General features: G+C 37.6%; 2 protein-coding genes across 16 annotated transcripts in view; one reads left to right on the top strand and one right to left on the bottom strand.

Moving 5' to 3' along the window:
* The window catches only part of SMC4 (structural maintenance of chromosomes 4), a 40,431-nt gene extending 22,235 nt beyond the window's left edge, over window positions 1–18,196 (top strand). For all 4 annotated transcript variants that reach the window (XM_074592934.1, XM_074592935.1, XM_074592933.1 and 1 more), the window contains exons 8-24: window positions 351–491; window positions 1,388–1,538; window positions 2,400–2,564; window positions 3,393–3,626; window positions 3,818–4,003; window positions 5,337–5,498; window positions 6,064–6,289; window positions 6,389–6,468; window positions 6,998–7,150; window positions 7,299–7,425; window positions 9,153–9,342; window positions 10,313–10,457; window positions 11,558–11,731; window positions 13,352–13,534; window positions 14,380–14,612; window positions 15,329–15,512; window positions 17,639–18,196. In XM_074592934.1, the coding sequence (XP_074449035.1) occupies window positions 351–491; window positions 1,388–1,538; window positions 2,400–2,564; window positions 3,393–3,626; window positions 3,818–4,003; window positions 5,337–5,498; window positions 6,064–6,289; window positions 6,389–6,468; window positions 6,998–7,150; window positions 7,299–7,425; window positions 9,153–9,342; window positions 10,313–10,457; window positions 11,558–11,731; window positions 13,352–13,534; window positions 14,380–14,612; window positions 15,329–15,512; window positions 17,639–17,827 (2,923 nt within the window). In that variant the 3' untranslated portion in view covers window positions 17,828–18,196. The remainder of the gene's footprint in view (window positions 1–350; window positions 492–1,387; window positions 1,539–2,399; window positions 2,565–3,392; window positions 3,627–3,817; window positions 4,004–5,336; window positions 5,499–6,063; window positions 6,290–6,388; window positions 6,469–6,997; window positions 7,151–7,298; window positions 7,426–9,152; window positions 9,343–10,312; window positions 10,458–11,557; window positions 11,732–13,351; window positions 13,535–14,379; window positions 14,613–15,328; window positions 15,513–17,638) is intronic.
* The window catches only part of TRIM59 (tripartite motif containing 59), a 29,699-nt gene that overhangs the window by 1,598 nt on the left and 3,609 nt on the right, over window positions 1–24,492 (bottom strand). For 2 of the 12 annotated variants that reach the window (XM_074592951.1, XM_074592952.1), the window contains exon 2: window positions 19,421–22,671. In XM_074592951.1, the coding sequence (XP_074449052.1) occupies window positions 21,436–22,668 (1,233 nt within the window). In that variant the 5' untranslated portion in view covers window positions 22,669–22,671 and the 3' untranslated portion in view covers window positions 19,421–21,435. Of the gene's footprint in view, window positions 1–14,157; window positions 19,267–19,420; window positions 22,672–24,492 lie in introns of those variants that run through there. The other 10 variants (XM_074592957.1, XM_074592959.1, XR_012587736.1 and 7 more) reach the window with 10 other exon arrangements.

Raw genomic sequence — 24,492 nt, 5'->3', positions numbered from 1 at the left:
CAAAACAACAACAAAAAAACCTCAAAACACCACCAACAAAAAAAACAACCCAAAGACCTGCCTCCTAGCTTTTTACAATGCAAAGCAGTCTGGCAAATTAATCCCTTATAGCTTTATACTTACATTGAGAAAGTAGATCACTGACTATTTTCGTCTGAAGTGTTTAAATTATTAGAGGTCCTTGCTGTCTTGTATGAAATGGGCAAGTTTACTCAATAATGAATATTAGGGTTTAGTACTTTACAGAATCACTTTGTTACACTTTAGATTGGAAATACATATTTGTTATGAATGTTAGCTTTCTGGAAAAAGTGGAGGTTTGGGTTTTGTTTTATTATTTTTTTTCCTAGCTATGACCTAAAGAAACGACTAAATGATATGGAAATGCAGAAAGAAAAAATTAATGAAGAAACAAAAGATGTTAATGAGAAGAGTAGTAAACTTGCAGACGAAATGAAAAACAAGAATAAAGCTTTGAAAGACCTTGAAAAGTAAGTACTTCAGGTATAGGTTAATAAGCTAAGAGTACTGTGTTTTATGTGTTCTGCATACGTGGTGTAAAAGTTAGCAGAATTTTCAGAAAAAGCTGTGGTAGTTGCATTGCGTGGGGGGGGAGCACCTGAGAAAGCAGATGTGTACAATAGTTGCATGGGAAGATGATCAAAGAAAGGGAGGACAGCTGAGTTTTTCAGTAGTTCTTCCACCAAAAATTAAATTATCGGGTGACCAGAGTCACTTATGGTATATCTGAACATTCCCTAGCATAGATTAAATTATTTTTTGCACAAAAATAAATTTTAAAAAACTCTCATTGGTTTGATTTGGTTCTGCAAATTGCTTGTCTTGGAGAAGTCTGAGTTATATTCACAACTACAATAAGAAGGTGTCCGATTTTTTTATGGATTTTAAAGTGCATACTTTTTTATATTGACTGTACAAAAAATAATAGGGGCGTTATTTCAGGTTTTCAGATATACAACCGTAATGCTTAGGTACACAGATATTAGGTATTTTTCTCTGGTTTCCTTATGAATCTCCTAAGCATAAATTGTGTTCCCCTAAAATTGATTTGTCTGGGTACTAATCTCCAGTCCAAGTGCAATATTAACCTTCTCATCTTCTGAGATCATAGAAAGTTACCTGGAAGAGATGTGAATTATAAATTCTATCAAAAAAAAAAAATTCTGAAAATGTGTTTAATATTGCCCTGTTAATTGATCTTTTCCTGATGAAACATCACTTCTCCAGGGAAAATACTGTGAATATAGTAAGTATTGGGTGGTGTTTTTCACAAAAACCGGGTAGTGGTTGTTTAAATTCTATATGCTTACTGACATTATTTTTATAGGGTATGGAATAGATTATTCTTTCTCTTTTTGCCCTTCAGGAAACTCAGTAAGATTACAAAGTTTGTAGAGGAAAATAAAGAAAAATTTACGCAGTTGGACTTGCAGGACGTTAAAGTAAGGGAAAATCTAAAACATGCCAAAAGCAAGGCTAAAAAACTGGAGAAGCAACTTCAAAAGGACAAAGAAAAGGTAATGTGAAGTGCAACTTGATTTGCTTAAGGAAATGAAATTGGCTGCTCTAGATGGGAACATCTTTGTGCAGCTGGGATAAAATAGCAAAGGATGCCAATTGTACTTTGTTCCACAAAGAAGATGGAAAAATATGTTTTAATTTTTTAAAAAATCAGCTATTTTATGTCATTCAAATCAGCTAGGGATTTCGTTTGCAAATCACTTACTGAAGTAATGCATTATTCTCCCTTAAACCACTGCTCATTGCGCATCTTACCATGGGAGACTGGCCAGCAGTACCCATCTGCTTTCTGCCTAAAGGCAAAGTCAAAAGCTTTCCTGTTGTTTCTCAGCTCTGTTGGGAGGTCTCATGGCTTGAAAAACATGTTTTTATCATGTTTGTTGAAATTACAGGAATATTGCATGTCCTTACAGTTACTACCTTTTCAAAACATTTTTTTCCCGTTTCCCTAGTTAATTTAGTTAATTTAATGAATATATTTTACCAAGTTGGTTGTTGCCAGCTGTTATAGATCTTAAATCACTCTCCGGATCAAGACTGTCCTTCTGAAAGTAGCCATTTAAGAATTAAGCCTTACTGCGATTCAAAGACTTGACTTCTTAGGTGTAAAACTGCGTCTTTTACTGCTATGGCTTGCTTCTCTCGGAATGGGCTCTAGAACAGAACAAGCCTTGCAAATAAAATCCTGGCCTCCTGCTAAAGCCACAGTGTATCTTAACCTACGAAAACACATGAGCTTCGTTAGGGCTTACGCTTCCTTTGACTTCCACATAGCACTTGAAAGGCAGGGCTGAAAAATAAGGCAAAATCGGTTTGCTTCAGTGGGAGAGGAAGTTAAAAGTCTTTTGCTTGTGTAGGTAGAAGAATGGAAAAATGTACCTTCCAATAGCAAAAAAACTATCAGTGAAGCAACATCTAAGAAAGAGCTTCTGGAGAAGACAAAAGAGAAAGAAGAAGAAAAACTCAAGCAGGTTATGGACAGCCTTAAGAAAGAAACACAAGGACTTCAGGAAGAAAAAGAGGTTTGAACTGTTTTGCCTTGGTACACTGACTGTAATAACTGATGTATAGCTTTTACACTTATGAATGAAATGATCATGACATAGTTGTAAAATGCTATTTTATACGATAAATACCCTGTTTCCTGTGCTAGTGCAATGGAACCTAACTGGGAAAGTAATTTTGAATTTATAATCAAAGATAAATCGTTCTCATTAAGTTGTTTGCTTTTTATAGTGATCATATGTCATCAAGTATATCATTTATAGACGTATATTAAATAATTCTACACTTCCTTTATTTGAACACACTTTAATTTTCTCCCATCAAAATGTTTAAGCCAATATGTTGCTTAAATAAGTAAATAGCTTTTGAAATGGTATGTTCCAAGTCTTTCACACAGCTCTAATCTGTCTTGGAATTAACAGACAGCTACTATAACACTTGGTTATTGTTGTTGATGTTAGCTGTCCAGTCGCCAAGCACCTGGAGGCTGGAAGTTTATCCTGTAAATTTAGGGGGATTATTTTCTGTACTTGAAAACATGGTTTCTCCACTTGATCTGTAATTTAGCATTATGTTGAGAAAATGATACAAAGCTTGTATGGAAATGTTCTATGATAATCCCCTGATGTTCTTTATAATTTTGAAAAATGCCTTTTTTCATTTCCATACAGAGTATGTTAATAAATTAAGAAATACCTGTACTTCTAGATAATGTAACTGTTTTCTGCTGACAGGAGAGTTGGTAAAAGAACATTGCCCATTTTCTTTTTCTTTCATACTGTGTGATTGATGTAATAAATTACCCGGTTGTCTGTTTCTAGTTGTAACACTGACCATTTTTGCAGAGCAAAGAGAAAGAGCTTATGGAGTTCAGTAAAACGGTGAATGAAGCACGTTCAAAGATGGATGTAGCCCAGTCAGAGCTTGATATCTATCTCAGCCGTCATAATACTGCTGTGTCTCAGTTAAACCAGGCAAAGGAGGCTCTGGTGACTTCTTCAAAAACCCTTAGGGAAAGGAAAGCTGCTATCAAAGATATAGGTATAAAATTACCCCAAGCTGAACAGGAATTAAAGGAGGTGAGACTTAACTTTCATACAGAATTTCTTTGAGTTACAACACAATGTAACAACCAGCCTTTCTTCTGGTAAATGGTTGCTAGTTTGCTTTTCAGTGGCTGGTTTCATTGCCTACACAATCATGAATCTAAGACTCCCTGAATACAGTAGGTTTTGTGAGGTTAAGATAATGTCTGTCTTTTAACCGTTAGAAAGAGAATCAGCTTGAGAAGCTGCAAAGAGAAGAATCAGGTGCTAAAAATCTTCTTCGAAATCTGCGTCAAAAAGTAGAAGAAGCCAAAAGTTCTTTAGCACAAAGTCGCAGTCGAGGAAAAGTGCTTGAGGCTCTGCTTCAGCAGAAGAAATCTGGAAATATCCGTGGAATATACGGAAGACTGGTAAGTTTTAAAAGGCCTTTATACTTTTAGTCTTAAACTTCATAGGAACAGAATGGTGTTTCTGTAATTGAGTGAAAGGTAGAATTCCTCACTTCTCTGGTGCTCTTCATTTTGACAGCAGAGTTGCAAATCCTGTGGACTTGCCATAAATTTAAAAAATAAGATTGTTGAAGTTCCTCTACTCAGTACTAAGGAAAAGCAATGGCTATAAGAACTGCCATGAAACTTCAAAAAACATCTTACAAGTTGTACGTAACTTAATGTGGAGCTGTACGCTTTTTTTTTGCTTCAAAATTTATAAAATTTGGTGATCTCTTTGCTGTTTGTTTCCTCTTGTTTTACTTGCATACATGTCAAATCAAAAGAGCAATATCATTTCAGAAGACCAAGGAAAGCTATGTCATAGCAAAATGTTGAGTGTTTTCAGTTCTTTCCAAGCAGCGTTGATCTAAAGTTCTGAAAATCTGCAGCTGAGAGAATTCTTCATTCCTTTTTTTACGAGCACCGAACAATACACGCATATCAGTGTGTATGTAAAAGTGCTATTTTTGCATTCAGCGATTTTCTCTTTTTCCCCCCCCTGCTCGTCCAAGTAGAAGTATCTCTGCTTCAGGAGACTTGATTTATTTCATGTGTGTATATTTAAAAAGTGTGCATATAGCTTTATTAAAAAAGGATAAAGTTCAATCAGCAGCAGACCACTGTCTAGTACAGCTGGCGTGTATTTTGTCTCGTGCTCTGTTATCGCTTGCCACAGAGGAGTGTGAGGTTAATCTGTTCTTGCATGACTCGCCGTTGGCTGCGCATGCTGTTTTTATCTGCAGATGCACGAGAATTTTTCGAAGATGATGAATAAATACCCCTGTACCCGTTTCTCAGATCAGTACAGGACGGCATGCAGAAGCGTATGACTCGCTGGGTCCCACCCAATGGTAGAACCACACAGAGAACACATTAAATGATTTTGTTAGGCCAGACTGCCTCACTAAAATGGTGGCACGTGAAATCTGACATTTGTCTACAGAAAATAGAGCAATGCTACCACATTGCTGTACCAGAAGCACCACTCTTGAAGCACTAAGTGTATGAATTTCTACTTTGGAAACAAGTACATTAGAAATACATGAATAGCAGTGTGCAGGAGAAGACAGGCATGGTGTTATGTTACAAATTCTAATTAAGATTTAAGTTCTTTCACAGAAAATTATTTTATAATTTGTTTTCATCTCATTTCACTTTGTGTAAAGTTTTTGTCATTTATTTTTTAATACCGAGAAACCGTTGCTGCCAAGCTAATGGGTGTACTTCTGCCTCCTCCCTCCTCAATTACTAGGGAGACTTGGGAGCTATCGATGACAAGTATGATGTTGCTATTTCCTCCTGTTGCGGTGCCTTAGACAACATTGTTGTTGATACAATCGATACTGCCCAGGAATGTGTGAATTTCTTAAAGGCGGGTGGAATTGGAGTTGCCACGTTTATAGCCCTGGACAAAGTAAGTACTAGCACTTCGGCTAAACGAATTGTTGATGTACCCGAATGGGCACAGTATTAATACTACATATGTATAATTTATCAATAGGCATATGTATACATACGTACTATATATTAATATATTGCGCTGTGTATGTATTAATACAGGAAAAGCTAAAATATAAAACATTTCAATAGGCTCTTAGTACCTTAGAATATTCTCCTAGTAAATGATAATGTTTAATTACAGAGAATTACAAGGTTTTTTAGATACCTATATCTGTACAACAAATGTTTGGCAAATCTTTTATATTTTTATATTTAGATTTTTTAACAAATTAGCTAACTTAATAATCCAAGTAATCTAGTAACTATAAATACTGAAAACTATGAAAGAGAACGATGAATTATCAGTGAGTTTTTAATTATACTGGATGCAAGTAGAGATCCCCAAGGAAAGAAGCTTTGCTGTTAATTGCAGTACAATTGCACTTGCTTTAAAGCCTCAGCATACCTTAGAATAATGAAATGACCTCATAATTTATCCTAAGGGATCTCTCATTAATTTATTTACTTTTTTGATGTAGATGGCTGTATGGGAAAAAAAAATGCAAAAGATCCCAACTCCTCAAAATACTCCTCGGTTGTTTGATCTGGTGAAAGTAGAAGACGAGAAGGTTCGCCTGGCTTTTTACTTCGCGTTACGTGACACCCTAGTAACTAATAACTTGGAAGAAGCTACCAGAGTAGCGTTCCAAAAAGATAAAAGATGGAGGGTGGTAACACTGCAAGGAGAAATCATTGAACAGTCAGGTATTTAAGTGCAAACTTGCAGTTATATTTTAAGCACTTTTGTAGATTATAGCTAAGCACAATAAGCTCGCTAACTTCTTTTCATCTCTTTTACTTTAGGAACAATGACTGGTGGTGGGGGTAAAATAATGAAGGGCAGAATGGGTTCCTCGGTTGTAATGGATGTTTCAGAAGAAGAGGTTTGTACATAATCAGAAAATGGGCTGAGATCTGAAATGTATCCTTATTCCTTCTGCTCTTGAAGGTGAATTGCAAGACTTGGTGGCTTGACGAGTTACTGCTTGCAAAACCTTGTCTTCCTAACACCAAGTTACCACAGAAAACAACGAGCATCAAATCTTAACTATAGTAAAAATTGCTCCTAGCTTCTCCTTATGTGTTGTTTGGTTTCTGCCTTCACTACTCTGACTCAGGCCTTTCAAGATCGATCTAGTTTTATTTCCTTAAAAAATTCTCCATTACGAGCTATTTTGACAGGGATTCTTTAGCATACTTTTTCTTATGCTTTCTCCTCTTGTTTTTCCACTATTACAGTTGATCTTCTCAGAAGTCAGCCTCCATATTCTGTCCCGCTACAGCAAATTTTCAAGTTTTTACTCCATTTTCTTGTGTTTTAAGAGATCATTGACTACCGAGCACGTGACTGAGATCGTGCTTTGTTTCGTCATGGTGACACTAGGGAGATGATCACCTCTCGTTTTTGCGTAGGTCAATAAAATGGAATCTCAACTGCAAAAGGATTCCAAAAGAGCAGTACAGTATGAAGAAGAGAAATCACAACTTGAAGAAGCCATAAGAAAACTGCACGAAGATATTCGGGAAAAGAGAAATACTTTAGAAAAGTATACAGCAAGTATCCAGGTGAACAAGTTTATTTTTGAGGCAATATCTGGCTTCTCCATGAACGTGTGCAGGGGGATAACTTTTCAGCCTCAGTTTAACATAGTCCTCGTTAGTATCAAGGATCTTTTTAAAGTACAGGATCCTAACACAGTTGTGCTTTCTGCAGAATTTATCTGAACAAGAAATTTATCTAAAAACTCAAGTTAAGGAACTTGAAGCAAACGTAATTGCTGCTGCTCCAGACAAAAACAAACAGAGGGAATTGGAAAAAGTCCTTAACAGTTATAAAAAAGGTATGTTTTGTGGAGAGGGGATTATAGATAAAAATTGTAGTCATGTTCTTTTACTAACACAGGAAGGAATGGTTATCACTTTGTTCTTTCAGTTTACCGTATCTTGGTATCGTATCTTGGTTTGGAACCTCTTTTCTTGTAAGGCAGGGATAAAAGGTGCTTCTAGAGATTAGAGAGTGAAACCCCTTTTTTTGCAGTTGCTCAAGTTCATATTTCAGTCAAGCTAAAGGAAACATTAATTTTAGTGTTTTTTTGTTTATTTGGTTGGATTTTTATGGCTGTATTACATACAGATTCATAGGGAAACTTAGTTTAATTAGGGGTAAGGATTGTTCACGTGGAGGGTAGTGATATTAAAGTCAAGCAAAGGCTTTTGCCATGCTTTAACTGAACTATTACGTGACTCGCTAAACTGAATATGCTGTGTTCCGGGCACACGGTACCCCCGTTCTTTTTGCGAAAAATGTTTACTCTGAGAACTTGAATAACAGTTTCTCTGAAGAAATTGGTAATTTAGTAAAGCAAACCTTGACTGCTTCTTTGTACTTCTTGCTCAGGGAATAAAATGAGCACAGTAAAACATCATTCCCCTCCCCCACAATTCTGCTTTCATAGCATTTTAGGAAAGAGAATGCATACTGCTATGGATTCCCTCTATGCCTCTTTTGAAAAGTAGAGCATCAAAAGAGCATGAATGCTTTACTTTTTCAATCACACTAAGGTTTGATGTTATAAATATCTTCTCTAACTTTTCTACCAAGTAATGGAGAGACACAGACCTGTGCTCTCTGGAGAGATGACTGCCTTCCACCTTTCCACTCCTCCCCACAGGTGTGACCCCTCTATGCTTTTCTGCTTCCCACCTTCTAACAGGGCAAATAACAACGTTAGCTGCCCTTGGTTGTTATAGCAATAAGCATAAGCAAGCGCCTCTCTGCATACCGTTCCTTGGTATAATCGGGTCTTATCACTCGGAGATCAAACAGTTTCTGAACAATACGCTGTTAATTTCAGAGTTCAGGCAGTTAGAAGAGGCCCAGCTAAAAAGTAAGATTACAAAACGGAAAATTGGTTCTGTTTTACCTCAAACCAGGACATAGTTTCTGTCCCCAGAAGGAAATTCTAAATGTGTAGCAAACTTTGTGTGGGAGTTTTTGGTTTGTTTTGCCCTTAGAAAACTGAGGTGCTAGATTTCTTAATTTTTGAAAGCCGTTCAACTTATTAAGATGGTTTTGTTGAATTTTAAGTATAAGCTAAACAAGGAAAGTAATCTACGTTGAAAGTAGAGCTTATTATTACTCAGCGTGTGTAGTAACTACGCGGTAACACCAGCTACTGAGCAACAGTTAGTGGCCAGTTCTTACAATTTAAGCCCTTTGAGCATCTTCCCATTAAATAAATGCAAAACATGAGCTTGGATAAACTACTTCTGTACGATCTCATGTATTTAAGTACTCTATATACATGAAGTAATCTAATTACTATTTTGGGGAGTTTATACCAAAAAAGCTTTGGTAATATAATAGCGTCAGAAAGACGTGGGCAGTATTTCTCTTTTTGCTACGGTAAAAAAAAAAAACCCACAACATTTTTCACAATATAACGAACAGTTCTCATTCTAGTGATACAGCAGAGCTTTTTATCACTTTTTAATCTTGATACATTGCAGCAGTCCAGTGTTCCTAGGAACAGCATAATGACCTTAACTCAGTTTTGTTTATTGACAGATTATGATTGCTTTGCTGAGAAAGCTGGGAAAATAGAAAACGAAGTTAAGCGATTACATAACCTCATAATGAAGATCAATAATCATAAACTTAAAACACAGCAAGACGTACTTGATAAGATCAACAAAGAAATAGATGAATGCACTTCAGCTATTACTAAAGCCCAAGTGGCCGTCAAGTCTGCAGACAGGTATGGTAGTGCTCCCGGGTAAAGCTTCAGGCTGTAATTGCATATTGCTGTGACTCGTGCTTGGTGACAGCTGGACCTTTCCGGGGGGGGATCCGTCAGGCCAGAGGAGTTGATTTTCACCTCTTTATGGCCAGAGGAAAACTGGAGGGAGAAGGTCATAACCTTTTTCTCTATAAACTGATTTACCTCAACCTGAGACTGGTTCTTTTTTAAGAACCATAATCTTTGTTAATTGGCGTGCTTTACAGGCAAAGGATCAGAGACCTAGAAAGCTTAGTGAAACCTGATCAATTAGAGTCTTGTCGGCCTTCAAATAGCCGTATCTGTTGGCATCAGTGCCTGCGGGACATTTCCTTGTTTTAAGTAGTCTCCATAGATTAAAAATCCTGTGATCTTAAAATCTTAATTTTCAGTTACACGTCTAATACTGAATGTTGCTGGTGTCACGGAGGTAAAGGGAAATAAAATTCTGTAGTTTCTAATAGGCAGTTTAAAAGTCAGGTTTAATCAGTATTTTTCTGCTAATATTTGCCTATCACTAAAATGCAATATTTCAGGATAAAGATTCAAAATAGCACTTAATGGCCATGCAGTAGAGCAGTTCAGATCTGAAGGGACTAATTTTATTATAAGGCATGTCAGGAAATAAATTGTGATATATATTTTTTTAATGTTACTTAACAATACGTAATGAATACTTAGAACAAATGTCAAAACTGTCTATGAAAAAAAAAAAGGTCATTTAATGAGGCCCATCTGCTATATGTTTTAGGAAGACAACTTTGTTTTACTTGGATATCCCAGCAGTGTGAGTGTTCATGTATAAATTCAATAAATATCAAAATAAAAATTACTTCCTATTTGGTAGTCAATAGCCGTTGAACAATCTTGAAAGTAAGACTGTTTCTAGATAATTTTATGTCATATTTGCACTCATGTGAGGTGTACAACCATCTCGGTACCCATGCAGAAACCTGAAAAAATCCGAAGAGTCTGTTCTTCGCACGGAGAAGGAAATTGAAAGTAATGAGAAAGAAATTAAAGACTTAACAGAAGAGCTGACTAAGCTAGAAGACCAAGCTACTGCGGTTATGAATGACTGCAGGCAAGCTGAAGTAAGTGCCATGTTAATTTAGTGTATTTCTTCATAGAGGAGGCAGCCTATGAAATAAATTTTAGATAATAGTTGTTGTGTCAGAGTTGTTCTAATGGCTGATGTCTTTAGACATTCCAGGCAGGCTTAGCAAGGGGTTGCCTTAGCTAATAGTACCTTCATTTATTATAAAAAAAAGAAAAAAAAAAAATTCTGCCTTGCCATTTAAACCTCAGACATGACAATGCTCGTCTAAAGTATCTTTTTTTTTTCTCAGTTACATTACTACTCATCCTCCAAAAATTCACAGGGGGACAAAATGGCAAAGAATGTTCTTTTCTGTATCCCGCAATATATTGTGTGCATTCATACAAAATTAATAATTTTGTTTAATCCTTAATCAAAGTTAACCCTTAAATATAGATGCTGGGGGAAAACAATTAGGCTAAAACAGTCCTAGGAAGTAGTCTGATCTTTATGTAAAACCAGGATGATGAGTTATATCCTTATTATATCCTAAGTTATATCCTTGTGTTCTGTTCTTCTGCAAATGTTGTACAGCTGCAGAGTGACATTCCGTGATGGCCAGGGAATGGGAATGGTGTATTTTTTTTTTACTTATCTGGAAATAAATCTTGACCCAATTTTCTGAAGCTAAGAAAAAACTTAAACCAAGTTTCCCCAAAGAAATTATTGGGTTTAAAACTTGCTTAAAAATAGATTATTTTTTTTTCCAGTTATGTGGGACTTCAGTTTCCCATCTAGATTTATGTACAAGAGACAGTGAAAGCAACCACGACAGCTGAAATTCTTCCAAATAAAGCTGTTTCTTTGAGACAGTCTTTCTGTAAAACTGCCTTTTCACTAAAAACATCCGAGTCTAGGACTCGTCTAATCCAGATCTGGAATGAAAATATAAACTGCAGCATATTTTCAGTCATTCCAGAATTCAGGGACCTGCTTAATCTAAATACAAGAATATGTATTTGTTTACATCAGTACTTAGGATTGTGGAGAGTAAGCTCTGGGAATAACACAGTAAAAACAAATCTATAACCCAAGAAAGTGGTAACATTTTTGTAGGCAACTGATTAATGCACTTTTTTGATCATTTCTGTTTAGGAAGCGTTGCCGGCAGTTCAGGAGGAGCGTCGTGGTTTACTCCAGGATATTAAAACGATTCAAGATGATGAACACGCACTTCAAAAGGAAGCTCTTAATATTAAGCTGAAAATTGAACAAATTGATAAACATATTTTTGAACACCAGTCAAAGATTAAATACTGGCAAAAAGAGGTAGGGAAATTGTTTCGTTCCTAAAATCTGAACTGTAAGATCTCAACAGAGTAATGTATTAACATGTGGTTAGAAAAGAGATAATTTGGGAGAAAAATTAATATTCAGCTCATAGTTTATTAGTGTTTATGCTATAAAACCCAACTCTAAAAAAGATGACCTTTCAGCCTTTTACTTGCTGGTTTACATACAAGGTTATGGATAAATTATGCATTAAATGGTTTAGCTTCTAGCTTTTCAGGATTTTTTATTTATGAATAAATGGTAGGGTAACTATTACTGACATAACACTATCTACAAGTAATTAAGAGCAATGAGAGAAAAATCCATACTCCATAAACAGCAACCAGGAGACTTTTTTGTGCCTGTGTATTCTCTCTGTACATGCTAAAAATGTTTTAAAAGGGCAGGCACCCTCGTGGGTGAGAGACGCAAAGAGGGGTAGGATGTTGATAACTGCAACACAAGTTACGTGGAACTGTATTCAGTGCTGTGTCCACTCAGCTGGTCTTTATAAAATGGCAAGACCTTTTCCTTGAAAGCATTCCACCTAGAACATGAGTCCATTTGGTACATCAAATTGCCTTTCCCCAGTTATAGATAATTGGGCCAACTGGAATTCCATGGGGCCAGGAATAAACTCTGCTCCTCGGGCTGCTGCTTGAACCAGCTCGTTGAATAAATGAGAGCCAGTGGGAGCAAGGAATTGCTAACTCCAGGTGCTACGACACCTGGCTTCTCTGAGGGAGCAGGGCTGCTGGCAGCCTGTCCGCAGGCGAGCACACAGATCGCTGTACACAGACCTGATTTCTTGCGGTCGTGTCCATTCTAACTGCTCCAGTTCTGCTGAATGAGCTTGTTCTAAGCATTGTCTGACATTTGGAGTGTTCATTTCAAAAGTGTTTCTGACTTTTTCTGGCCCATAGGTTAGTGGAGCGCAGAGTCAACAAGAAGCAATGCTGGGGGTTGGTCTTGCTTTGGTTTTCCTGGTTTATGGAAATAGCAAAAATCAAGTCTGTGCCCAGGGAGGCATGTTCAGAGAAAAGGCCAGTTAGGCACCTGGAGCTCATAAACTTACATTCTCTTTTTATTATATATCCTTCCTAGGATTATATATTATATATTATAATAGGATTATATATCCTATTTAAAATCTTTAATAGCAGTAGGGATCTAGACCAGCAGGTAACCTTGCAGTGCAGGGTGCCCTTTATACCCTCGTTAATTTGAGGATAACGGGGGCAGCTACCCAGCAAGCAAAGCTGCTGTCAGAAACTTTTCCATCTTGAACAGACAAAGTATTAAGTATGTAGTTGTTAAAGTTCTGTGGCATCAGTAGAGGTGATTTCCTCATTATCTGCTGCTGCTCCTGTTACAGAGAAATCTCCTTTGTAAGAATGATGTATATCTATTTTCAGGAACAGAGTAATAGGATAAAAGGATATTTGTTGTCTTCCTTGCATCTTATTTTTAAAGGGAGTTAAGTGAAGAATCTTTGAATGTTTTGAGATTAGAAGGTTCAATACGTACTAACACAGAAAATGTTTATTTTGGAAACATGTTCATGTGATAACTAATGCGATCTTTAAAGACTTCTAGTAACTGGTTTTGAATTTTTAGGTATCAAAACTAACACTGCACCCCATAGAGGATAAACCACCTGAAGAACTTCCAGTACTAAGTGAAGAAGAGCTTGAGGCTATCAAGGATCCGGATGTTATCACTAGTCAAATAGCTCTCCTGGAAACCCAGTGTCACGAAATGAAACCCAACCTTAGCGCTATTGCAGAATATAAGAAGAAGGTAAGATGAATTACTATCGTGTAGTAGTAGGGTTCATATTATTGATCCTGTATTGCCTGTCAGTGCCGTGGTATGGTACACCCCTCATCTAAGGTAAGCCTTTTCTGTATGGCTTCATTGTTTTCCAGCACTTGAATCTGTACAGAATTCATGTCATTGCTTCGGACGTACTCAGGTAACCTTCAATTGCGCGTTTTAATTCAGGTGACTGCTCAAATGGATCCTGCACTTGAAATGCATGCCAAAATCCGCTCTTTTTCTAGGTGACAAGAGAAAATACCTCATCTATGGGCATACCAGGGAACAGCTGTCCTGTTCTTCTTCCGTTCCTTTCTTTTGGAAACTGAAATGGAACCCTTGAATTTTCCCCTTCTTCTCTGCAGGCTGTGCTGTTGCTAGCATCCCAACAGCTGGTAGCTCGTACTGAGCCAAGTGTGGAAGTTGTATCTCAGAGCTTAGGTCCATTTCTATTTGATAGTGTAGATGGCAGGTGAAGACAACTTTCTCCTTTATTTACAGTCAACTAGTCTTGACAGTCTAGACAGATACACAACAATACTAGGATTTTTTTTCTCCTCACAACACTCACTTCAGTAATATTGGACTATTCAACAGATGAAATGTTTTTTGTTATTTTATTTATTTGTTTTATTTTAACACAGGTTTTCAGTATAGAGAGATCAGCAGCATAGAGTATAGAGATGAGAGAAAAAAGGGACAGTTTGGGTTTATTCTTTTGCTTCAAGGCTGTTGGCCATTCTGGGAAAAACGACATTTAAAATGGTTTCAAAGTCTAAATTAAGGTGACAGCTTGTTTAACTGTACTTTTGGGGTTTTTTCTGCAGGAAGAGCTATACTTGAAACGTGTAGCTGAACTGGATGATATTACCAATCAGAGAGACAACTTCAGACAAGCTTTTGAAGATCTTAGGAAACAAAGGCTGAATGAATTTATGGCAGGATTTAATGTGATAACAAATAAACTGAAGGAAAACTACCAGATGCTTACTTTGGGAGGAGATGCTGAATTAGAGCTTGTGGACAGTCTGGATCCCTTCTCTGAGGGAATCATGTTTAGGTTTGTCAAAATAATTTGGTATTATTGCTGTAATTCTTAATTGTTGCATTCCTTTTTTCAACCTGCTTTTAAAGTAAACTTTCACTGATCATCAGCTAACCAAGACAGTCCTCCCTCTTGGCAACTATCGGCAAGATACTGACAGAAGCCACAACTTTTTAGCGTTGGGTAACGAAGAGACTAATTTCTCCTGGAGAAATAAGTAACTAACAGCAGTTAGAAAGCTTTGACTTTGCTGAAGCAATTTCTCAGGGTTTCTTAATTCCCAAATCATTTCATTCTGCCTAGGGAATTGTGTCGGTCACATTGGTAACTGGAGATTATTCCGTTATAAATGGTCCTGAAAGTATATTCATTACTTAGGAGTAGAATAGCACTTTTGAAAGATAATTAAATAGCAGTTCTTAAGTGCTGTAGTTCCTACAGAGAAAAGCCGAGTGTTACGGTAGTTTGAGTTCAGGCAAACATCAGCTGACTGCGTAGCTGTGCACGCACCCAGGGAGTTAGTTACTCTGTGGTGAACAGAACTAATCCCGTTCGCTCCCTCTCAGATGTGGAGGACTAAGAGTATCAAGCAGCTCATCCATGACTTTAGTCAAGCTGCTTTGTGTTGTGTCTTCCAAGAATTCCCTCCTGCCTTGTGACTTGCTTTTTACCACAGCGTATTTATTTTCATCATGAACAGAAGTAAGTTACAAACTCTTCATTTCTTTCAGTGTTCGGCCTCCGAAGAAAAGTTGGAAGAAGATATTTAACTTATCAGGAGGAGAGAAGACTCTTAGCTCACTGGCTCTAGTTTTTGCTCTTCATCATTACAAGCCAACGCCACTTTATTTTATGGATGAGATTGATGCAGCACTTGACTTCAAAAATGTATCTATTGTAGCGTTTTACATATATGTAAGTATTTAATGGTAACTACTACAGGATAATTTTTCTAACATATTTTCTTCTCTGCCAGAAAAGACAAAGTGGTAACATAATTATGGCCAGACTTAAAAATCTGGAATGATAGATTAGTTTCAAATAATTAAGTGGAAACTATGTACTGAGCAGATTTCCAGAAAGGTGCTTAGAATGTTGCTTTCTGCATATTTTTTTCTAAGCTGCTAAGTTTCATGCTTTCCTGAATGGGGCAACTAATAGAGGATTTACAAGTTTTTTTTCTCTCCAAATCCTGTTTCAAAAGCTGTCTGAAGAGTGCTAGAATTTGTGAAAGGTTCCACATTTCCATATATCCTTGCTGCTACTGCTTCCTCTTTAAAATATAGATACTTTCCCCAAAATAATCAGCTATGGTCAACTGAGAATACATAAGTTACCTAGCTCTTAGCAATGTGTTGAAGTACCAAGGTCATGGTTTCGTTCTTGAGAGCAGCCAAGGTTCCTTGGTTTTATACTTCCATTGCATTAATGTGAGCTGTTTCCTACAGGCTTCTTTGATCTGTGTCTTTATTAGGGTGTTTTTTCTTTCATGACTTCAAAAATTCTGTCATCATCGTATTTAAGTCACGCAAACATTTACATTGCTACATTTTTGGTTGCTAATTTAAATTTGGAACTTTCAGAATTATTCAAAGTATAACCAGTGATTTTGGGAACACCCCAGAAGTGCCAAAGATTCTGATTAGCTACTTAAAATGAGGGAAGCACTTTGACAATAGCTGCCTGCAACTGTAGTTTTAAACTTTGCTTCTACAATGCCTGTATTTTCCCAAAGGAGGGTCCGTCACCCAGATGAGATTTGGTAGAGCAAAGGGTTTAATTTCAACTGCAGGCTAACGCTTACATTTGAAACTTAGTACGGTTTGGCTCTTCAATGCAAATTACAGCTTAGTATATAACTGTAGCTCATGTTTTGTATACAATTTCTGAATTAGTACTATCCTAGCAGAAAAGGATCCAGAAAAAATTAGTACTGTCCTAGGAGAAAAGGTCCCAGCTCACCACAGCAAGAACGGAGCCAGAGTTGCGTGTTGACTTTGCTCCTCTGGTGAACTTATACTGCTGGGTTCTTAACAATAAGGTTTGTTTTATTTTTAAAGCACCACCACATTTAGATATTTTGTTCATTGAATCAGAACAGTTTGGGTTGGAAGGGACCTTTAAAGGCCATGTAGTCCAACCCCCCTGCCCCAAGCAGGGACATCTTCAACTAGGTCAGGTTGCTCAGAGCCCCATCCAACCTGACCTGGGCCAGTGTCTCACCACCCTCACAGTAAAAAAATTCTTCCTTATATCTAATGTAAATTGCCTCTCTTTCAGTTTAAAACCATTCCCCCTCGTCCTATCGCTGATCCAGAGTCCCTCCCCAGCTTTCCTGTAAGCCACCCCTTTAGGGACTGGAAGGGGCTGTAAGGACTCCCTGGAGCCTTCTCTTCTCCAGGCTGAACACCCCCAACTCTCTCAGCCTGTCCTCACAGCAGAGGGGCTCCAGCCCTCGGAGCATCTTTGTGGCCTCCTCTGGACTCGCTCCAACAGGTCCTTGTCCTGCTTATGTTGTGGCTCCAGAGCTGGAGGCAGCACTCTATTATCTATAGTCATTCTGCCTCAGCGTCACAGAACTAGCGTTCATTAAGGCTTGTTCTCATTAGCAGAGGGCTTGCTTTCCCCTGTTCTCAGTGCATGGAAATAGGTTTGTTTCCCTTTTCATTCTTAAAGCAACCCTTGCTATAACAATTCAAGTAACTTAGTAATACTTAGTAATACCCTCCTTCGGTAAGTCTTGTAGAATACCTGTTAAAATTGCAACTCTGGAAAGAAATTATGCAGGTTTAATTGAATTCACTTGAATAAGTTAAGTAAAAGTTAAAAAGAGGAAACTCATGCTTAAGTTAATGGTAGTGCTTCGTGCTGATGGTGTGTTATGCACACACCAGTTATAGACAGCAGGAGCTCTGAGGCCTTGTCACCTGTGAATCTCTTACTAGTGATGTGTTCCTTAGCGCCTAAAACCTGCACACAGAGATCATACAAGAACAGCTTTTTTAAATCCTGTGGGCTAACACAAATCACTTCTGTTTCAGGAGCAAACAAAAAATGCACAATTTATCATCATCTCCCTGCGAAACAACATGTTTGAGATCGCAGACAGATTAATTGGAATTTATAAGACTCACAATACCACAAAAAGCGTGGCAACAAACCCCAAAGTTATTGCATCCAAAGGACTGGCTGAACTCGACGCTCTTGGGTGTAGTATAGCTCAAAAATAGAGTGGAACAAGCTTCCATCCTCATTGCTGCTGTTTACTTTTGTCTAATATGCTTTTCTATTTGAGATTTTTTTTTCCTTTGAATATTGTGTTTATTTGAGCTTGTTAATAAAACAATAAATTTTCAATAAATTCTGGGGATTTTAAATTTACACTTTCTATATAGATCTTTATTATGTGAAACAAGTTGGGTTTTTAAGAAAAAAAAGCTATTTCTCAAATTATGTATCTAGTTCAATTTTAATATTCCCTGTGTAAGCTGATGTCAATGTTTGGGTTCTGTATTTGGTTTTAAATTACTGCTTTTTACTGTATATATTAAAGTAAGCAAATTACTTACTGGAACTCACATAATAAAATGTTACAGTACACTCCAGTGACATTTAAAAACAATTTGCTTTTAAAGTCATTTAAAATTTTAAAGTAATTTTTAAAGTCATACTAAATAATTTACATGTATATAATAAGGATGTCAAATGTACTGCTGCATGGTCTGGGAATCGGTCGTTTGTAGCCATTTTGTAATGAATTGGTTCCGTTTCCAAAGCTGCTCTTCAGTTATTTTCCTCTCCCCTCCCGCAGGGACAACTCCTCCCTCCCTCTCAGGCCCTGGCCATTGCACACTCCAGGTTTATTAACACAGTCATTACCATCTGCTCACTTCTGCTGTTCTCAGTCCTTCCTACAAAGAGGCAAGGTTGATACCGCTGTACCCTTGGCTGTTATAGACAGGTCTCCACTTCCGTTGGTGTCCTGTCAATGCTTCAGTGTACGGGTTTTGCTTTGAATCTGATCTTTTGTTGTACCTCAAGAACTGAAACCATGTGTTTTGTTCCAAAAATCAGGGCAGTACCTCACACACTTGCACTGGTGCAGCTCCCTGAACTAGAAGTGCCACTGTTCAGGAAAAAGGCTGGGGTAACAAAGCTGTGAGCAGCCCTAGACCTCCAGCTCATTGTGCTGTTCCCTTTGCCATCTCCTGCTATTTCCATACCAGGCATGCTTTACAGAACCCCAGTCAGTTTATCCTGCTTTTGTTCTCATAGTCCCAGTGCAGCTAAACACCACGTGAGGGACCCAAACCCAGCCAAAGCCTCACCCTCGCCTGAAATCATCAACATGGAGCTGGTCTGGAAAACTGAAGTGGGGGGGGCGGGGGAAGGACTGTAATAATTTGTTATAAAGTGTATAATGCAGAAAGGGAAGCTGCGGCGGGGCAGGTGACAGGTACGCACAATAACTTACAGCACTTCCCAGAAGGTGCCTACGCTGCACTCCAGCAGTTCCTGCACAAGCTCAGCCAGATACTGGTACGCACTAACTCGCTGTCCAACAGAAAAATCAGTAAAACAGGCCTGTGGTGGGCATCATGAAAGGCCATGAAATCCACATCGACCCATCTGGGGCCATCCATTTGAGAGAACCTTCCTGAAGTTCACACTGCAAAAAAAAACAAAAACAGGGCACTTGGTAGAAAAAGGAGCAACAAGAGAGCACTGCAGGCCAGCCACAGTCCTGCTCCGTCTTGTGTCAGAGCTGTGCAGACGCACAGGGAAGCTTCTGTGCAGTAAGGAAATTGAGGCGTTAGCCATCCTATTGTAAGAATATATTTTATTTGTATGCAAATTTATTAAAACATACTGCATTATAAGTACAAGTACTAAACGTTTCAATTGGTGGTAAAGGCATTTTATAAATTCCTCTAGTCTTGAAAAATAAAGTTGCATTACAAACTCTGTAAGTTTTTAAAAGTCAGGAAATAAAAGGAAGGTAAGTTAAAAAAGCACCACGTAGTAGCAGACAGACACGTAGCACCAGGTTTTAAGAGACTGACATGCCAAGTGACAGCCTTCTACCAGGGCTTAAGACAAATTCCTGATTTTATTGAGAAATTAATATGACAGCATTTATGCAGTCTCAGAATACACCCAAACACTATTTCAAACCCTGACCAGACGTTTTCGTGGGATTTGCCTTTGTAACTCTAAAACGTTACAGAAAACGTATGTACAAATTCTAGAAACAGCTCCTCACACACAGGCAAAGGCCCAGCCCTCTGCGTGCTGCTGGCTCCTGCCTCCACCAACTGCAGAGAGTCAAATCCACCGAGCTGCACAGTAGCCGTGTGGCTGGACTTGGGGTTTTATCAATACAGCAGTATCAGGATGGCAATATTCTTATTAGGATCTTTATTTAAGGAATGTATCAGCATCGCATCTGAGGGCTGACCTGGCAGCAACTGGTATTTTGCAGGATCCCACTAGTACTAGCTGGTAGCCATGGGCAAGTTTTGGTTTGCACAAGGGTTTTAAAACACCTTGTAGTTAAAAGCTAGCCTCAGAAATCATTCACTATTTAAACAAATTCTATTATTTAAAAATATACAACAGCCAAGGAACGCTGCTATCTAGAATATGCTACTATTTTTATCAAGTCAAATACAATTAGCCATGGCGAATGCTCATTTTTGGGTTTTTAGAGAGTTGTAAGCTCACCCGTGTTCTGCTGTTGTAACTGCAGCTCTCCAAGGTTGTCCCAGTACTTGCTGTAATCAGCCTGTTAACAACTGAAGGCCAAAATCAGCTCTCACTGGGGATATAGCTCCTGAGCACAGTTTAGACTGCAGCATCACCCAGAAGTAGCAAAGCGTCAGTGATCATCTGAGTGCTATCGTGTTTCTCCTCTGTCAAGGTAAAGATCTCTGTTACTTGTGCTGAAAAGCTCGATATAAATTTACGTTAATTGTCAAGTCGTTCTCAAAAGCTCTTGACAACGTTTGAAATCCTTATACCACTGACTGCAGTGGGAGTTTTGCTGCTTATGTATCTATTTTCACTACCTATTAAATGATTTAGCAAAAATTCAGGGCTCATGTTTGTAAGCAGACTAAACACACACCTGGTTTGTGCATAGCTGTCACTGAAAACCTGTCTGCAGCATTTCACCACAAGTGCAACAGCTACTGCTCTGTAAAGTGGAGAGAACCATTTCAAAGACACAAAGTTATTAAAGAGAGGTTAAAAAAACCCAAACAGATGAAATCACGTCACCCACTAGTAACCAGGAACAAGCCAAACGAAACCAAATGAATATATGCCTTAAAGCATGGAGGTGTATCAGTTAAAATACATTCAGAGAGGTCAGTAAAACACAGGAGTTCTATGCACACCAGAGCTAGTGCCTGACCCGTCCTGCACTAGCCCGTTTGCAGCCTGTGGTGTTTTTTTAACCTTTAAAGTGGCTTTATTTAAAAAACAATTTAAAATTACGTTACCGGGGGGAAAAAAAGGTAGTAGATGTTTAAGGATTTTTTACGAACAGGACTCCAGATTACAATTCGTAAACTGCTTAGAGGTTTCTTAGACAGACACTGTTTCTCACCAGCTCCCAGTTTAAACAAACCCCTACCAACCGACCGTATGGTGTGAGCAGAAGAGGAAGCCTGTTTTGTTGCAAATCTCAGTTAACTAAGAGTTAGCTAAGAGGAAATCTATACAATACAGAAAAAGAAAGGATACAGAAACAGAAAAGTGTAGAGCTTTAACAATCCAGCTTTTAAGTAGAAATTAAAAAACATCCTGGGGATTCCTACACTAGCTTTTAAACTAGTCATTGAAAAGTCTTAAGAGAAACAATCCTCCCTAAAAACTCTATCAGTAAATCAAATGCATGGCACAGCACATCCATCATATTCTGCAAATGGATACAGAAATCTTGATAAATAAGCAGCAAGAATGCGGAGATATGAGCAGGAGTAGCTTCAGTTACAGCTGATGATACCAGTTTGTGAAACGAACACAGAGTTACCAGCATTATAAAAAGAAGCAGGACCGCTAAAGGATTTACAGCCTGGAGGAGCACTTTAGATTCTTTTCCTTCCTTTCCACTGCCTTTGCTGCGTAACTTCCTTTTCGGAATCAGATTTATTTTTGGAGTGACGATCTTGTTGATGTGACCGATTTCAGTTTTAGACCACACATCTTTCAACAGGTGCCCAGCCCTCGGATAAATCTCCACAGGTTTAACATCCGGTAGTTGCTTCTGTTTCAAAGCTTTTATACGTTGATGCATATCATCCACCTTCTCAAGAAAAATAAGTGGGGACTCTTCTTTTTGAATAGATGTATTCAGTGACATTAATTCAAGCTGTTCTTCCCTTATTTTTTTCAACTTCTCAATGAGAGGCTCGTATTCTTCCAAAATGCGTGTGTTGATTTCATCCAGGGCAGTCAGCAGAGCTTGTCTTTTGTGCTCCAAGGTATCACTAAGTTTCTTAAAATAATGGATTACTGCTTTTTTATCCTCCTGAACAATGCTTTCACACTGCGACTTCTGTTCTTTCAGCTTTTCAATGAGCAAACATACATCAGTCCAGTGTTTATCAGTCAGCTGGTCGAGAATTTTTCCAGAATTCTGCTTTTCTTTTAGGTAGGCACTTTGAAGGTCATCTATGGGATGGCCGTTGTGTTTCCCTATTGTAAGGCAATGGCCACACACCAATTTTCTATCCAAAAGACAGTAAACGTTCAGCGGTTGCCGGTAATGTTCACTGCAGGTTGCAACATCAGAGTGATCTTCCTGTTGGTATTTTTCAATAATAGCTTTCAATGCAAAGTTGATGGGCAACGACTGGATACCAGCGGCTGGAATTTCAACAATACTCCTGCAATTAGGACACTTCAGAGGGAGTCTCAGGGGTCTCCAAATGGAAAAGTTGTCTGACAGCTGAATAACACCCTCCAGACAATTCCGGCAAAACGTATGGGAACAGGGCAGAACGCGTGGATCTTCAAATATGCTATAGCAAATGGAACACGTTAATTCTTCCTCAAAGTGATGCATGTCCTACAAAAAAAAAAAAAAAAAAAAGTTTAACATCATTTTACAACCAAATCATTTAAAATCATTTTATTAGCCATAAGTGCCTCACGTGACATTTAGTGACCAGCAACCTAACCTACATATTGATAAGGGGGGAAAAAAAAAAAAACAACACAAAAGAAGAATGAAAGTAAGCAATGGTTCAAAGATATCAGCAAATTATGATCCGCACTTACAATCTAAGTGACAAGATAGTGTTCACCCATATTCAACTTTTGCCTTAAAAAGCTAGAAAAAGCAGCAATCTGCTACTAGGTATTTCTTAAAGTGGGAAACAATAGAAGAGACTGATAAAAGTTAGAACTATAGTTTCTAAATAACCTCAAAACTATGAAAATTTTCTCTCGCTATGAGTAACATTTTCAACATAAGAATAAAGCAGTAAGTACAGAAACTTTTTTTCTGCCCTAACTTTTTTTGACTGTTACTTTTGCAATATTCATGAGAGTATTAAGCAGTCTAATTTACTAAAATCTGTCACTAGGTTCTGGCACAAACGAGAATCTAACTCAGTGGCCCTTAATTACAATACCACTAACAGTAATTACACTCGTGGTGTTATTCCTGGATTACTTTAAGCACGAAACTAAAAAATCTAACTTTCGTTTTCCGTCCTTTGTAATATTGCCTTGTTTTTCTTTGACAGCTTAGTGAAATCACACTGTAAGGTCACAAACATCAATAATTCTAATGCCAGTTTTCATAAAAAAAAAATCATAATTCTGTTTTTCATTCTGTTAAAAAAATGTGGAAATTAGTATGAACTTCCTTTATCTTTTTGTCACATTTTCCTGTCCCCTTCATCAGTTCTAGTCAACTCTGTAGACTTTGCTACACTGCAAAAAGAAATTGCCCAAGGATTTAGTATCAAAGACTCTCAATTTAGGGTCTAACTCTAAATCTGAAAACAATAACATGCAACTGGGCTAACACAGCTGCATGAACTGCTACTGAACCTTTGTTCGATTCAGTCAGGAAGATAATTAGCTATGAGAGGTGTTTAAGGAAGCTATTTCATTCAGATGTGCCCTCCTAAGCTTTTTATTATATTAACATATTTTTGTATCAATCTATCAGCATTTCTCATTGACACTGAGATTAATAAAGTTTGATTTATTTTAAGTGAATCTCCTTAAAAGGAAGTGAATTGTTAAATATACTCTCCTTTGAAAATAAAACCCTTAAATTGCATTTGGAATCATGACAGTCACTAAGGGTTAAATTTGGCACTAACTAATAAACAATTTATAATAAATAAATGAAGCAGCGTTGTACCTGCAAAAGGCACAGAGGTAACCAGATGGAAGTCAGAAGCTAAATACTCAGACCCCGATTCTTTGAGAGTTAAATCAGCTCTGAACAGAGAAACCTATTCTGGTTATACAGAAATACGTGTGACTTATCTGACTCTATAAGACAAGGTTGTTACACCCAAAAGTGAAAGTGTTCAACAAAGTCTGATCAGATTTCTTTTGCTCTGTAAAACAAGACAGAATAATAACTAAAAAAAAAATAAAATTAAAAACAATCTAATGGGCATCATCACCCAAAAAAATCAAGTTCAATTCAAGGAGGTACTTGTATGTTGTTTTTTGAGCAAGTCAACTTTATATTGAAAACAATTTTGATTAATTCAGCTTAAAAAAAAAAAAATCAATCCAACACACTTTGGATCATTTTTTCAGCTAATTAATATAAAATGTTGGTTCATGTATTTGAACTCCACTTTATAAAGAGACCTTGAGAACAGTTGGAAGGAAATCTACTAGAGACACATGATTTTTA

The sequence above is a fragment of the Larus michahellis genome, chromosome 6 (assembly GCF_964199755.1).
Source record: "Larus michahellis chromosome 6, bLarMic1.1, whole genome shotgun sequence".
Taxonomy (NCBI): domain Eukaryota; kingdom Metazoa; phylum Chordata; class Aves; order Charadriiformes; family Laridae; genus Larus; species Larus michahellis.
Note: the sequence above shows the minus strand (reverse complement) of the source record. Positions and strands in the feature narration are given on the sequence as shown.